Source organism: Eulemur rufifrons, chromosome 28 (genome assembly GCF_041146395.1).
Source record: "Eulemur rufifrons isolate Redbay chromosome 28, OSU_ERuf_1, whole genome shotgun sequence".
NCBI lineage: Eukaryota > Metazoa > Chordata > Mammalia > Primates > Lemuridae > Eulemur > Eulemur rufifrons.
The window spans coordinates 60,747,714-60,765,188 of record NC_091010.1 but is presented as its reverse complement, the minus strand read 5'-3'; the positions used below and the strand labels follow the sequence as shown (position 1 = coordinate 60,765,188).

Sequence of the window (17,475 nt, the reverse complement as noted above, 5' to 3'; positions counted from 1 at the left end):
TAGTGAGGAGTGACTCCAGGTCTAAGGGGGACTGAAAAGCATATAAGGCAGCAGTAACCAATCAGGGGGTTGTGGAAGGTGGTGGCAGCCTGGCCTGAATACCTGCCTGCCTCATCTGGATCAGGAGCAAAACCTTTCAGAGAAGTGGTACTTACATGCATCACAGGTGAAAGTATTCTATGTTGCGCCACATGGAGAATAAGCGTTTCTAGAATCCCTTAAAAAATTCTGGGAATATGTTACTGGTTGCTGTCAGATGCTGGCTGGTCTGGAATCTGCTAGATAAAAGCTTAAGGTGGCCACATAAGAAAAGCCAGCAGAGCCTTAGCGCTTGGCTGCCCTATTGTTTTTAGAAATGCTGTGGATTTTGTCTCTTTACTGGTCTCTTCAGGATCACGGGACTCAACAAGCTCGTGTCTCATTACCATTGCTTGTTCAGCCTTCCTTTTGGAAGACCCAAGAGTTACGTATTATATGATCTCTTCCAAATGACGAGGTGACTGACCAGCAGAGTCCCTCAGGTGGCTTAGTTTCCCAGACTTCCGCCTTGCTACAGTAAGAAAGAGTATGGCAAAGCCTAGTCTGAAGTGTTAAAATATGAGCCCTACGTGATCGTCAGTGGCTATTTTTCTTTGTGTCTTTTTCTATTTATTATTACCCTCACCTGAAGCAAGGGGAATTTACAGAGAAGCATTTATTTTACTGCAGGTTCTATGCTGCTTTTAGCAGTTAGTTATGCTGAAATTTTGAGATAAACACATTTTACATTTTTTAGAAGAACCTTTTATTTTGAAATTGTTTCAGACTTTGAGAAAGTTGCAAAATTTATAAAAAGATTTCCTATTTGCCCTTCACTTGGATACCTGGAATGTTAACATTTTACAACATTTGCTTTCAGTTTCTCCAATTTATGCACCTTATTTAAATTTGCCAATTCCACTAATTTCCTTTGTGGCAAAAGAAAATTTTCTTTTTCCTGGTGTACGACATTGCACTTTGTTATGTTTCTTTAGTCTTCCTTAATCTGGACTAGTTCCTCAGTCTTTGTTTCTTAAGACTTTAACATTTTTGAAGAGTGGAGGCCAGGTATTTTGTAACATGTCCCTTAATTTTGGTTTGTGTGATGTTTCCTTATGATTAATTTCAGGTTATGCATTTTTGGCAGGAAAATCACAGGAGTGATGTGTCCTTCTCACTGTAAGATATCCAGAGGCATGTGCTATTTTTCTCATTTATTGATGGTTTTACTTTGATTATTTGGTTAGGGTGGTATCTCTGGCTTTCTCTATTGTGAAGTTACTGTTTTTCCCATTGTAATAAATAAGTATCTCATGGGAGATGGGAGGTAATCGGAAACTGTGTAAATATTATCTTTATCATTTATTTGCACCCACTAGTTTTAGCTTCCATTACTGATTCTTTCTTCCATGAGACAATTATTATTATGGTGATTGCCAAATGACTTTAGATCTTTAAAACATGATTTGTTTGTACTTTTCATATTTACCTGGCAAACCAAATCTAAAATTTGGCTTAAGTGAGATATTGGATTATAGAATCTTTTATGTATCCATGTTAAATCTCTCAGTGTATCTGGACAATTGAGAATTGGGTATAGTATTCCTAAATGGTGCACTGGGATGGGGTCACCATGTGACATTCTGCCCACCAGCACCTGCCTATGAACTCAGTCCTTACCTGCTTCACTAGTAAGTAGTATGCACTGGTGAGCTTTCCTTCCTGTGTGCAGTTTGAAGCTGCTTGTCACAACATACAGAAGTAGTGCTTTAAAGGCTTCAGAAATGTGTTTCTTTTCGGGATATTAAATTTCTGTTTTGCTGTTTTATTTTGTCATATTGCTATTTTAGAATGGGAATTGTGTAATACTGACGAGGTGTTTTACATTTTAAGGACTATTTCCTGGCACACACTATAACAAATGAGATTGCTTTAGAAATACATGATATTTTCAGCACTTGTAAGGATAGTAAACGTTTTTCTGGTAAAGTATTTTATGGTAAAGTAAATTCATTTGGTATAGAATTATAGAATTCTAATTAAAAGAAAGAACAATAATTCGGGCCCTGTTCTCCCTGTATAAGTGGGAAAACATCTGGAAAATGTTTGCTGTTCAGGCACAGACGTTGGAAAGATACTGGTGTCATGTTCATTAAACACCCGTGAAGAATAACTAATCAAGATGGAATTCTTGAATGAACAGTTTAGTTTGAGATTTAATTTTTCATATTTATCCCTTGGTGCCAATCACTGTTGATGTGTGTGGATGGGATTTTGAGAAGTAAGTGTGAGTTTGGGGGCAGAAGCCCTTTATGAATTAAATGTATACATGCATGGTAGGTGTCCTTTTGGAAATCAGGTATATTGGTTTTTAATCAGTACCATTTTCTTTTTTCAAGCAGAAGTGACTGGGACCTGCTGATAAAGCCTTTGCTCAGAGGCACAGATCCCAGAGTTCTTAAAGCCTTTTCCAACCATAATAAGTGAAACTAATTTTTGATGTTTAACATTTATAAGCCTGTGAAACCAATAGGGCAGTATCAGTATTGAGAAAAATGAAGCCAAAAGTAGAACCATGTCTGAGAATAGGCCTTGAAAACAGTTCCTCAAAAAAAAACGGTATGCCAAAATAAGGCTGTCAGTGTGCTATCGTGGTGGCACAGCAAGCACATGGTTTTCCAGAATCTCATTCCCTTAAATTAATGATGACATTAAGGATGAATATAATCTGATTTGGGAGGGATGACTCAATCAAGATTGTGCTTTCTGTCATTGTTGGTTTTGCCATGTAGTAATGTCATCATTTTGAGACTGTTTCCTCCTCTTGGTTAAATACTTCTTAGTTAACAGGGGGGATAGATGAAGTAGGAACATATACTTGGGTTTGTGTTATACTGACAAAACTGTTCCAATTTAAAGTGTGTGTGTGTGTGTGTGTGTGTGTGTGTGTATTATGCACATACAAGTATTTGAGCGTATTTGTGGCTCAGACTTGGTTGGAAGTACATTCCATTCATTGATAGTAATCCTTGAGAATGCCATCCTTTGGTAATGTCTTTTCTTACATGTTATCTTTGTTACAATCCAGATCATACCAATTTATAGAAACCAGTAGAAACAGGTATTTTAAAATTAAGTATGAAAGCCTAGATTTGACTAAGTAAGAAGCAGTCACATTTTGTAAAGAGGTTTTCTCTCTAGGCATCTTTATGTTAGCCTACTATCGATAAAAACCAACTTTGGCAGCAAAACAGTGAGTTTCGACCACCCAGTGAGTCATACCTACATTAACTAACTGGGTATATTGCTCAGATTGATTTTAGTTATCTCTGTACAGTGTGATGGCAGAAATGAATGGGGAAGAGAGGTTGTCTATGAATTTCGTTTAAGCATTTTTATGTTCTTAAGGATTAAGCTTTTTTTGTAAGGAACTGAAATAGGATGGTCTTTGACAACACCAAGTAATTGACTCCTTAAAAAAAACGCCAGTAGTTCATGTTGTAACATTATAACAATTCTTTGCAACCTAGAAAGAGTAGTCATATTGTTTTTTGATGATTTGCAAAATGTTAATATTCACATCTGAGATATTTGGTTATAATACACTTCCATCTTTGCTAAGAACAAAACTCTTCAATTTATAATGATATGATAAAATGTTTCATATTTCAAAGCTCATTTTATAGAACTTGTAAGTAAGGACCTGAGACACTGACATCAGCTTTTAGTGCTGTTGAGTTTAATATTTATTTAGAACATAACCAAGGTATCACAGGTAGAAGTGATTAAAAAAGATAAAAAATATATATCTCATTTTAATAGTATCTTCTTTATAGATATAAGTAAATATTATATTGGCAGGATGAATTAAGCCAGAAATTTATTTTTACTTTTATTATATGAAGTAGACTGCTTAAATTTTTAGATTGTAAAGTGTAGGTAAAGTTAATAATGTTGAAGTGTTAATAATCTGTTAATTCTTAAAGAAGACAGGAATGGCCATTTAAAAAAATTAAATTTGAATTGATTGAGTTGTATTCTTTCATAGCTAAGTGAATTAAGTGCTCTCTAAATTTGTGCAGACTATTAATTTGTAGCCTAACTTCTATTTTTAGAGTAATTCCTAGAAAATCTGAAGGTGTTCTTATCTAAGAGGGTTATATATTTACATTTGAGGAAGCAGGTTCTGCATTTTATTTTACCATAAAAAGTAGTCTTTTCTCAGAAATGCTTTGGATGCTGTAGCACTTGCTCTCTAGCATTCAGAATTTTTCCAAGTTATTGTTAGGCTTTGGTTTCCCTGAGAGGGTTTGACTGCAGTTCGCCCTTTTCGTTTCAGTTATCAGTTTTACGTAGATGTAAGTGCTATTGTCTTGATAGAATAGGGGCTTGAAGTCCCCTTGCCCCCACCCTCCAGAAAAATCCTTCCCAAACAATACAATTTTGACAGATTTACCTGTCAAAATACCTGGAGTATTATTATATCTAGAGTTGAAAATTGAAACATTTGCTTATATTTTTGAACTAGAGATGTTTAAAGTTCATCAGTCTTATCAGTGCTATTGTTTGCATCAAAAACAAAAACAAAAAAGAACCTGAATTGAAAGACATATTATAGTGAAGCAGATCTTTCAGTTCTAAACCCTTTATTCTATAATCCAGAGAAGAAAATTGTTTTCTTCTTGTTTTTGTAAATACTTTCTTTGGGTAGAAATATCTTGACAACCATGTTTCTAAGGTAAAACAATTTGCTTGGATAGAAAGGTGAACAGTATATTCCAATTAGGTATTATAAAAATTTATCACTGGAACCTGTTACCCTGTTGAAGGATGGCAGGTCCTTTCTGTTGTCTTAATTACTGTGATTTCTAGCTGTTGAAGATTGGGTAAACAGTAAAAATGCATTAGATTTTATTTATATATATTGATTTTAAATTTCCTATCTCCATTTCAACATTTGATTTTTATGGAAAGGAGGTTATTTTGTTACAACTACCAGGGGTGTATGTGATGAATACAATCTAACTGTAGGGGTTTTGCTCTAAAAGCAAATGGTTGTTTTTTTTTCTTAAATGATTATTTTATTTGGAGTCATATAATGTCTAAAAACTCTCTTGTAAAATACGTTTTATGTCTTTCTTTCAAATTTTTCTACTCTGACTTTAATCCTTTACTTTTTCATTTATTTATTTTTTATTTTCTCTTTCCAGTTAGGCAGTAGAATTTAGGACCTTTTTTTTGTTTTTGGTATTTTTTCACTGATTAGCAATGGGAAAGGATATAGGACTCTAAGGAGGGAAAAACCTCACTGAATAGGGTTCTGCTGGTCAGCAGCTTAAGCAGCCACCTGGGAAAGTTGGGAACTCTCTGCCTTTGGGAGGGGCATGTGTTTCTGTTAAGGATCATTTAGAATTGACTCCCTTTCCTTAACCTTGGTCATCTCTCAGTGCTTTCTAATTTAAAACTTCCTCTGTGTATCATTTGTAGTCTGCACATAGTCTGTGGGAGGCTTTTAAATGGTTATTTTAATTCTTTGAAGCCTTGTTCTCCTTAGTTCTTATAAATAATTCAGTTATTACATATAGGTGAATAGTTAAGACAATGTATGGAAAATAAACTATATCTGTTCAACTAAGGGAGGGCCTGAATGAATTCCTTTACATCTAGTTTGAAGGTATTTTTGTTCCCATAAAAATTGTATTCAGCAGTGACATTAGAGCATTTTTAACATCAGAAAAGTAAGATTAGTGCTCAGTAATGGTTTTTTTCTCAGAGTTTTAGGTGTGCCTACTCAGATCTCATTGCATTGAGGATGTTTTCTTTTAACCTTTGGGGTATGATTGGGTGATCACCTCAAATGGTGTTCCTTGTGCTGTCTTTTAATTATGTTTATCTGTGCTTTTAACTAACCTTAAAAAAAGATTTCAGATGTTACAAGTCTAATTAAAGAGACAGACAAAGCACAGTTTATACTGTAGATTTTTTCTGCAGTTCAATTAATCAGCATGTTTTCTCTTTTAATTAAAACCATTTTAGTAAATTAAAGCCCACAGCAAAACACATATATAATTTGTTTGTAATTAGCTCTTAATTGGTGGTAGTTGAAGCTTAGCACCCTTGGTTTCTTTCTTCATGATTGCCATTTTATTAGCAGCCAGTCATTAATTAATCTTTTTCTAATTAGCTTATAAAACTGTTGATGGCACATTATTGTAAATGTGATTTTAAGTTCAAAGCTTGTTAATAGGCTTTCTTACTTAGAAGAACAGAGATAAAGAAATTGCTGAAAACAGTACTACAGTTCTTTAAAAAAACTGTCTTTCTGATGGGGGCTGTGTAAAGCATCTTGCAGCTTATGGTTAATTTTTTAATGCTTTTCTTCCCCCTTATGAATGGAATAAGTTCCTTGAATATAAATGTATATATCCAGGACTAATTTCAACAGTATAACATCTTTTCTCCCTCGTTCGGAATACTTGAATCTACGTATAATTTCAAGCCTTAATAGTCATCATTAAAACAGGTGTTATGTAAACTATTTCACTATGAAATTGAAGTTGAGTATATGAGTCATATCTTACGTACATAGACACACGATGAAAGGTTTTTGTGAGTGGGTGATGAAAGGTATTTGTGAGTGGGGGTGTGTGTGTGTGTGTATATATATATCTTTTTGGTATGTTTTAAAAACAGGATTTGTTGGGTTATGCTTTGAAATAAAGTGATAATGAAGTTGTAGATATAAAAATCAATAATAGGTGTGTGCATAGTTTTACACACGTAGGTATATGTATAGTAAGCAAATGTATGCAAACTTGTGCATGTATGTTTTAAGATGACAATGAAATTAGGTGATTTCTTAAAGAAAATGATTTGATTTAAAGTCAGTTATATGACTGGATATGGTTTAGCTTATTGACTGTCAGCAGAGCTTTGGCATTTCAGGTGTGACAACGGAGGGAAAGGTACCAAACCAAATGTACATGTCCTGAATTTACTATAGCACATACCATATTGAATTGTGGTTTGAGTGAAACACACTAGCCACATTATATTCTTTATTTGAAATATACCCCCAATTTCTTAAAACTCCTTAACTATGTGGCATTCTGAGCTGTTTTTTTTAATCAATATTAGTGCAAAGTTTTGAAAGTTATTAAAAAACCCACAGCATCATTAGTCATTGGAAGTGCTTTTTCTTATTTGCTTCTTGAACTTTGCATGTTATTTCAACTTTGGCTATTTCTTTGCTTGTTTTTTGGAAGGCATTTTATGATGCCATGCAAGAGACACTAGAAAGGGATAGCTGACAAGGAAAAAATTAAAAATTGGATAAAAAGTAAATGAATAATGTCATATTACTAAAAAGATGAGAGGCTAATTTGTGCCGACTTTTTGCTAATTTTGTTCAAGCCTCAAAATGAGGAGCTGTCACCCGTTCTGTGTAGCACTGATGACAGTGCCAATGATCCATGAAATAAGCTGCCGCTGGCTTTGTTCTGATAAGAATGAACAAATCTGCACAATGTTCGGCTCCCAGAATCTCATTTTCATACTTGCATGCAGGCTAAAAGAAATAAGCTGTTTGCAGGCTTGATTAATCAGACATTGGAGGGGTTTTTGTCTCTTTGATCTCTTTCGTCTCCTAGGTAACTTGCTTGACATTAATGTTGAGCTTGAGTAAAGACAATCAGGAATTGTCGACCAAACTGATATAAAAATTAAAGACCTTAACACTTTAAGTACTCCAGTAATGGTTCCGCTTTACTTCAGAAAACATCTGTTTTCATTTAATTAAAGAACAAAAGAGAATGGCATAAATATTTTTCATAGAGACCTATTATTCTATAAAAAGTTAAAGTATGATAATTGGTATTTTTAAATAAGTGCCTTGAAAGTGTTCAAAAGGGAGGAAAACTTTATAAATCTGTTACAAGCTAGTAATTTTGAGTTGAGTAAAATATTTTTATGAAATGAATAGGAAATTTACAGTTATGCTAGATTAAGCTGTTTGAATCAGATGCTTCAAATGATTATCAGCAAACTTTATAATGACAAGATTTTGCAAGAAAAACTAACTTTATTTTGAAGTTTGTCTTTTAAAAATCTGTACTGAGTTACAAGGATGTGCCATTATATCTATTTTACAACCCAATATGATTTACACAGGCTAAACCTGTAAAATTGAAAGGAATTAAAAAAATGTCGCTGTGCATTTGCTTGAGGTTATGCAGACGCTTTTACAAATCTTCCAAGTGGCTGTAAAGATGAATGCCTCAAGGGTCCAGCCAGGGCCCTGCTTTTCCAACCAGCTAAAGCCCTTATCTTAAATCCAAGCAAAGTACCATTAATCTTTTTGAAAGACCTTTTATGGCTTTTAATATATCCCAAATTAGAACATTTTACACCCTTGGTTCCTGAAATATGGTGATAAAAAGCCTTTAGAGCTTAATTTTCCTTACTGCATGCTCTGACCAATTTGCAGTTCTTTGTGATAATGTTTAGACACCTTAATTAAAATGCAGCAAAATATTGGATGTTCTATATGGAAAATGCTGATACTTTGGCTACAAATACAAAAAATTTTGTATGTATTTTTATTCATTTTTAAAAAAATTCTTCCCACATTGTGTTGCTATAGTTATCTGATGACCTGAAACTGTTTTTTTAATATAAAAACCATTGACCAAGCTTTTGTGATGTTTACATTGGGCATGAAGATGCATTTTTCTTTTTATAGAAGGGAAAGGGGATTCTTGTCGGCCTATTTTATTTGTTTGTAATACTGAAACACAGCATGATATTCTTTTATATTCTGGAACTCGAGTTTGTCATCTTGACTGGGAAACTGCATTTCTTCTCAACCGTCTCTTCCATAGAAGGTCTTATTATCCTTTTATACTTTCAGATATTTCTGTCCTTTTTTTCTTCACAGAAATAAGTGAAACACATTCATTTTAAGCATGTGAAGGACACAAAAAAGCTATGACTTTTCATCATCATTACAAGCTAAAAGATTTTTTTCTGTAAAGAATACATAGACCAGGTTTGTTCAGTGTTTACCAGTTGAACATTTCACGTAACCTAACCCAAGGTAACTTACAGTTAGAGAATATATACCTTTTACAGGAACAGGTCTGTCTGCAAGTGTTGCCTCTGTACCTAATTGTTTATTATATTTATTTAATTCACACAGTGATGAAATAGTTTAATGTGTTCTAATAGATTATTTCTAACCATTTTATACTGTATTAAGGAGCATATGTTCTAAATCTTTACTGTGATGCTGCTTATGCTGGATTTGGTCTTAGTGTTGCTGGAACACTAAAAGCTTTTATATTGTTAGAGGACATGATCATGTCAAAGTGAAGAGTCCATTGAAGTTAAATGACTGCATGTCCGGACCCCTGAGATGCTCTTTGGTTTGTCTGTCCTAAATCCAGGACACTCATACTGGGAAAATGTCAGCTATCTCTTAATTTTCAACCAGTTTTAGAAAATAATTTTCTCACATAGTTAACGGTACATGACAAGTATGGTTCAGAGCATTTTTGTTTCTTACTCAAAGTATAGGCTCATTTAAATATAAGATAAATTAGCTGACTGGGTCTTTTTTTGGTGGGTGAGTTTGGTAAAACTATATTATATGTCAAATTTTGATATGTAATACATAGGAATGGTGTTAATGGAATAATATAGATTTTTATGTTTTACCTTTGGGGGCTTGGGGGAGGGGAAAGAGACTAAATCGTCCACATGAATGTGGAGAGACCTATGTATATCTTAAGCACAGATAGCAAGCTGTGGTGTATATCAGAAGACAGTTTATTAGGTACATCTACTGCTCCCCTAGTATTCCATTGTACCTCCACATTTCCCAGCCCCCTTGCAATTAGCTGTAGCCATGTGAGTAGTTCTGACCAGTGGGCTGTGAGCAGAAATGTGTCACTTCTGGACTAAAGCATTTAAGAGCTAGTATGAGGCCCTTCAGCTCTTGTTCTGCCATAGTGAACCTGAAAGCCGTATGTTGAGTTGCTGGCCGCCACAAGGTGGAGGAGAGCCTTGCCTATCCACAGGGACTTTAAGTAAAACAAGACACAAAAGTTCAGCCAGTGAGATTTGGGCATTTAATTCTGCAGTGTTGACTAGCCTAACTAGTTGACAGGTACTAACTTGATGCTTTACGTGTATGACAAATGGGATAGCTCTTCAGTGTATAGGAATTCCATCTTCATGATAGATAATGCCACAGCATCCTTCCAGACTTTCCTTTTCAACTGGGATGATTATGTTACAGCCCTGTGAGTCATAGCGTTTTTTTTTCCCCCTTTGGTTCCCTTAGGTGACCTTTTCTATGATAAAGAACTGGAATTAAAAAGAGAACCAAAAGAACAGAGCCAGTATTGAAGCAGTCAAATGTAACCGATAACCCCTTCCTCCCAGCCTCACAATTTGAAAACTTCCTGTTTTTCTCAATGCTGTATCTCCAGCACCTAGGACAGTCCCTGCCAAAAGCAGTTGTGCCTCCATAAAATTTATTGAATGAATGTTATCCTGTAAAAAGGATGACAACCACATTGCTGCTAATACTGGTTTGAGTTTTGAGAACAGACACTGAGGTTGGTCTGTTATACAGTTAATCATTCTTTCTTCAGTGGCTTTCCTATTGGTGTTGACCCCCTTGGCGTCTTTGTTTGATTGTCAGCTTCCTTACGTTTGCTTATGTTCTTTATATGTATGCTTCCTGGACTGAAAAATCAAATCTACTTTTGCTTTCATTTATAAACTCCAGCCAGTGCTTGATTACTGCTTGTCCATTTCACCCTAAAGGGAACTCTTCTCCAAGATAAGCTGAAAGACATTTCAAACATGCCAAACCTCGCTTTCCTAAATTGGCCTCTTTCCTTACATATGTGCTGTTAACCTCCTGCCATGCAGATCTCTAAAACTTAGACTTTAATACATTGACTTCAGAGTGGCTTCCAGGTCATTTCTTCTCTTCTACAAGTCTGCCTGTTAATATGAATTAGGTTGAGTATAGGGATAGAAAAGGCAAGAAACACCAGAATGAGATTTTTAGCTTTTGTTGTTTAACCTGAGTTCTTAATGGATACTCTTGAGCCATCCAGTGAGCGGGCATTTTAAAACTAAGAGTACCTAAAACAAGACGATACCACTATGCCCATCCTGGAGTCCTTGCTGTGGAACAGCTCTGCAGCCAGAAAGCTGTGTAGAGCAGAGTGTGTAAACTGTAAGGTTATGGCATAGAAGCTGAAGGGCTGGAGAAATACAGAAACAAGGACTGTTTTAGGTTGAGGTAGAGAACACTTCTGGGATGGGGGATTTCATTTTGAATGGACTTTGTAGGACTGACATATGGGTGTGAGGGGGTCACACAGAGGGCTCTGCACAGGAGACGCCTCGGTACTCTTCGTCCTGGCGTCCAGCCTTTTGCCTCTAAGCACTCCTATATTTTTTCTCTCAGTGAATTAAAAGCTGTTGCCCATCATACAAAGTGCATTTATGAAGTAGTAATTAGTTTTGCCATGTTTTATTAATCACATCTATGACTGCCAATCAGAGCTTCTGATCAGCATGAGATAACTGGTGTGACCATACTGAGTTGCTATAATTCTAGCCCAGAGCAAAGAAACTTGATGTCTCTGTCAGTGTCTGCAGCCTTATCAGGCATAAATTCCTGCTCAGCCTACTGCAATGCTGAAATAGCTTGAAGATCCTCATTACTACCTTGGTGGACCCTGGAGGGGCCTCTTTGGGAAGGATTCTGTCCAGGAGACTGGTATAACTAGGGTAAAGAGTCTGTTGGGAGTTAAGGGAAATATGGGCCATATCGCTGTATTTGTTATACTTTGTCTGAGGGCGCCTAACATAAAATTTCTAACTTCTAGACATGGCTTTCTTATCCACAGGTTCTCAATTATTTGTATTATTATTGTTGTTGTATTTGCTGGAATTTTTATTTTCCCCTTTTTTCCTTCTTTGTAAATTCTTAGCTTGGTGTAAAAATTGCCAAAGCAATTGCCTGCCACAACTTCGTAAAAGCCAAAAAGGAGGCTGAAAATTCACAGGCTGCTCGAAAAAAGAAGAAACTTGCATGGGGGTAAGTTTACTTAAGATTTTTATTATTAATTCTACTGACTTCATACTGATTGCAAAACTCCTGCTAATATATTTTGTGAATCCAGTTTGTGTGTAATTGTTATTATTTTTACTCTTTGTATCTTTGTTGAATGCTTATCAGATTATAAATATAAAGGCATTTCCCTCATCCTGTTTGATGTTTATTTTGTAATCATTGGAGTATGACAGATTTTCAAGTCTGTCTTACTTTGGTCTCTTAGTAAACATGTTACTTTAGCAAAGTATTTTTTTAAAAATACATTGAGTTTTTTTTGTTCTTCATTTTAGGTTTGAAGCAAAGAAGAGATGGGAAACCAAAAGCAACATGGGATATATGTAACTTGTCAGAGTTCTTCAAGACATTTGTAGACTCAAGTGCTCAATTTACTGAAAAGATTTTCCTGCTTATGTTAAATATGTCAGGAAATTGATAGAAGTAGGAAAAAATCAGCATAAAATTTGGGAGTTGATTATCAGCTCTTTTCAATCTTTCTCTAAGGAATTCATCCTATTGAAGTGAATAAAATGAAGCATTCTGTTATTTGTATGAAGAAATCTAAGAAAAAATATGGAAAAAAAGGATAGGATTTTATTCATTTGTATAGACCTACAGTATAAAATCAATTTTGCTTTTTATCCATTTGGTATAGCATAGCCAGTGAGCTCCTTGTACTTTCTTATCTGTACTTGGTATAACTGCACTTTTATTGGAATTGTGTTTTTAAGATTGGCAAGTGTTTATAATGGATTAGTCATAAGTGCAGAAACATCTCAATTGATACTGTCTATACAAATGATTTAATTACTTTAATGTTATAAAAGTAATTTATTGATTTTCTATTGGAGGCAATTAGAGTTGACATTTCAAAATTACATAGTAAAAACAATTGATTAATTTTTGTGTTGATAAAATATTACAATAAAAAGGGACAGAATATAGTATTTGGAGGATGATTTAAATTGAACTTTGCCTAGAAATATCTTCCTAAATATCTTTCTTGGCTATATCATTCTTTAAATTATGAGGTGGTTCCTAGAAGAGAAAAATGGTATAATTGTATTAAACAGACAATTATAACTCAAGATAATATAACTTTGAACCTTCTAAGACCTCGTTTGTTTTTAAGACCTAAGACTTCCTGTTTCCCACTACTCTTTAAAAGATGGAATGAATTAATGAGGAGAAAGGGAGGATTGGTACTATAGGAAGTAGTTTTCCTTAGATGTGTGTGCTCCCTGGTCTTCCTGAGAAGGAGCTTGGAGGAGTGACGTGACAAGCTGGTAGAGAAGACCACAGATGGATGTTTTAGCACCTCCCCACTCAGTGCTCAGCAGAGGTAGAGAACTACTTACTGTGGTTTTCATCATCTCTTTTCCTCATCCTTTGTTAGAGGTTTTCTAGCTGTGTGATATAAACTTTCTCTGGGTTGATAATATAACCCAGGAACGTATAAAATGAGACATGATCATAATTATATTACTGTTATTTTTAGACTTAAAACAGTAACAAAATTTTATCAATTAAATGGTGACACATTTTATGTTTTTTCTGTGTTCTGGAATAAGTGAATACCTAGTTGCTATTTAAGAGGCTAAAAATCATAGCTTGTTTCCATTTAATTGAGAAAGCCAAGAGAAAGCACACTTTTAGTAGATTGCATGTCATACTAATTCATTATGAAAAGGTATCCAGACCTCTAAGATAAGCTTGGAAAATCTTATATTTTATGATTTAGAATTCCCAGTTCCATTTTATGGATACAATCATGTACAGTTTACCTACAATATCCACTTCAGACTGCTAGTAGGTAAATACAAACTTACAGGAACCTTTCCTCTAAAAATCCTTTATAGGGAAATATCTACCACACTGTCCAGTGGTTTTGTCTGAAACATTAAAAATGTTATTTTTGAGCAGGTGAGTGGTGTAGATATTCTCACACATGGGGCCCCGACACAGGCATTTCCCTTTGGCCTCTGCCTCATTTTTGTTTTCCTGTATCCACTCCATAGAGCGCTGAGTGACACACCTGCAGGCACGTTTCACTACTCAAGCAGAGGCTTTGCCAGAGTGGCCTCCCGTAGGGTCTGTTCTGGGAGCCTGTCTGGCCATGGAAGCCCTTCTTTAGCCCACTCTAGTGCCAGGATTGCTCCTTCAGCACCTCACCCAGGGTTCTCACGTAGAGGGGAGCATTTCAGCCGAGTGGAAGGCATTGTGGTGGAATCTGATGTAGCAGGGGACCCGTTTGATAAGGGAGGCTACATCTCCTAAGTTCCCACTTTTTTGGGGATGTGGGTTGTGGAAAACTTTAAAACATGGCACAGCAGAAGAGAAGGGGTGGGAGCAAAGGATTTGGGGGAGAGGAAGGGACAGGTTGTCTTGGGTTGACCCTGCTTGCATATCATTTGAGACCAGTTTTATTTAATCAGCTTTAATGTGAATTAGACATTTTACTCATTAAAGCAATAAAATGGGAACATTATTCCTAGAGTACCTGTGTTGCCTAAAGGGTATAGTCATTTGTCCTCTCCATTCTGGTCACGGCAAAATAAAGATTCTTTTTGGATCAGTAATAACTTCAGTTCCTAAAGCTTTAACATGTGCATTTACTACCACCAGAATGCCTGAATTAGATTAGTAATGTAAACGTCAGTTATTGTTAACTGAGATTAATATGTTTCAGGCCATCGGTATGGCATTAATGTAACTGTGATTTACTATTTAAGTACTTCAGGCTAAAACAACTTACTAAAGAACAGTAATTTTGAGCTTTACAGTACTGGTTTAGAGAAGCGAAGTTGGCAGTGCATTCTTGTTTGGGAGCCCTCAGGATGTTTCTGATTTTCAGCAGAACATTCTATTTCTTTTACCAAAAGGAGAGTTTGAATATATAATCTTAGGTTTGCTATAATTAGGTCTGATGACAGAGTTAAATACCTCGGCCAAGAGTATAAATCAGTACTTAAACAGGTTTCTGCAACTGATCATAAATCTTAAACTCCATATTTTAAACACTTATTTTTTTAGGCAGACAGATAAGGGAGGAGCACGCCAAGGACAAGAATAAAATGTTATCTGAACTTTAAGTAACAGCTCAGAACCTCACATTTGAAATCTACTGATTTTTTCTTTATATCTTTTATCTAAAATATTATCTTTTAGATATTTTAATAACTTAGTAACTTTAATAAGATGTTTGCATCCTGAAAATATGAAGATACAGTTTGCAAAATGTCTAAATTTTTAGATGTTAGGTAAAGGTACTACTTTTAAGAAATGTATATCTTACAAACTGTAAAAAATACTGTATGAAGTTGATGTTTAAATAAAATGCAAATTGTGTTATTTTTTTTAAGAGATATTAGGGGAAGCAAGCTGATGTTATGTCAGATCCCATTTTGGAAAATTAACTTAGTGAAGCCTAGTAGTCAAATTCAGAACCCACTGAATTCAAGTTTTTCCATGTTGGCAGAAGTCGCTTTTATTTTTAGTATCTGGCAGAGCAACAAATGCTTTGCATGTCAATTTAATATTTTTTCAAGCCAACTGTTTATTCATTGGCTTAAAATTTACACTCTACTAAAGTCTTAGCTCTGACTTTCATGAAACAAATAGAAATATTTGGACAAAATATGTACATTAAAATCTTTTTCCAGAACCAAATGTAGATTGGCATTTGTGGCATCAGTGCCTTCTAACATGGTAACAGTCTGAAAGTACTTTGGAAAGTCTAAGGCATTGTACACCCACAGCAATGCATTTCAAGTAATTAATTTTTATTATAAGGTAATCATAACATCTTTCTAGATTTTCAAATTTAAATGATCAGGAATCTTTATGCTAGAAAGTAGAATATGTGCTAGAGTAAGTTTCAATGAACTATCAAGAGATATTTTTATTACTATATATTTGTTCTTGACCTTTGTTACATACTGAGACAATAAGGTCCATTTTTCATTTTTGAGGTTGGGGTACTCTGTAGATATTGATAAAATGAGCAGAACTTCATTCTGTAGTCTTCATTATTTTATCCTTCTTCCACACTACTCACTTTAAAAGGAAAAAAAAAACCACACGCATTTCTTAGTGTGTAGCTGTAATCAGCACAGAGACTCCCTGGGAGGGGATTCTTGCCTTCAGTAAGGGACGCGGCAGCATGTGGCCGAGGATGATTGCCGTGAGGAAACTTAGGAGTCGAACCGTTTTGCTCTAGTATCAAAACCAAGTGTGTCTCCCCTTCAGCAGTATCTCCTACTCACTTGTGAGTACTCTGGAGGTATGTGTTCACTTTGCTGGAATTTCTTCAAATACAGGCGGGCTGTCAGAGTAGCTTCCTGCCACATTGGCTTTCGTGATCTTAATCCCTGAAACACAATTATAGGCTTCCGGGGGTACAGTTTATTAAATGCCATGTGGTATGGTAGGTTTTCAGATGTGCTTATAAAATCAAGAATTAGCTGAGGGATAATTATCTTTTTATTAGTAACTCATTTTTAGATTCAAGTAGAAAAAGCATAAAATTTTTCTAAGAGAGATAGCATTTTTAAGAAACTGAGTTTAAGTGCATGTCTTTTATATCCAGACCCGTTTTCTTAGGGAAACATAGAATACAGAGGAATGAAAGGGGAAGGGAGGGTAGTGCCCTGGAGAGGCCTCGGCTCCTAAGGGTTCCTCTGCTGGGTTTCCCCTGTGCCTGCTCACTGGCACCATCCTGGCAGCTCCAGCCCACACCTCCTGGGCCCATGGGCTGCCTCCTGCCGAATTGCTGCAGGGGGCCTGCTTTGTGACAGGTATGGAATGAGGTAATCTTTTTCCACCTCTAATTTCTGAAGGGTGTGTCTGTCCAGTTATTACTTGTTCACTGAACTTAAAGCTTTAGAAAGTAACAGCTATGGTACAAGCTGTAATTATTGATGTCTGTTTCATATTCATCTGTAAGTTCTGGCATTTGATCAAGAAGTTAATATATCACTTCATCTTCAGGCTGAATGCCTCAGCTATAAAGGTTTTATTGTTTGATGGATAGCATATAATTATGACTGCCCAGAATAAAAAGTGTTTTCATTTGTAAGGTGGGTGATACTAGAAGAAGTAATTATGAACGTCACAGGGAATAGTGAAACAATGAAGCTTTGCATTTGTTTTTCTTCTTGAGACAGGTTCTCTTCCTGTTGCCCAGGCTAGAGTGCAATGGCGTCATCATAGCTCACAGCAACCTCAACGTCCTGGGCTCAAGGGATCCTCCTGCCTCAGCCTTTCAAGTAGCTGGGACTGCAGGCACGCACCACCTCACTCCACTAATTTGTTTCTTGTAG

The 17,475-nt window shown here is 35.6% G+C and overlaps 1 protein-coding gene across 1 annotated transcript in view; it reads left to right on the top strand.

Annotated features, from left to right (window-relative positions):
- FAM204A (family with sequence similarity 204 member A) overlaps positions 1–13,657 on the top strand; it is a 33,158-nt gene extending 19,501 nt beyond the window's left edge. The window contains exons 7-8 of the mRNA XM_069460235.1: positions 12,033–12,139; positions 12,448–13,657. Of these exons, the coding sequence (XP_069316336.1) occupies positions 12,033–12,139; positions 12,448–12,499 (159 nt within the window). The 3' untranslated portion in view covers positions 12,500–13,657. The remainder of the gene's footprint in view (positions 1–12,032; positions 12,140–12,447) is intronic.
- Positions 13,658–17,475: the final 3,818 nt, after the last annotated feature.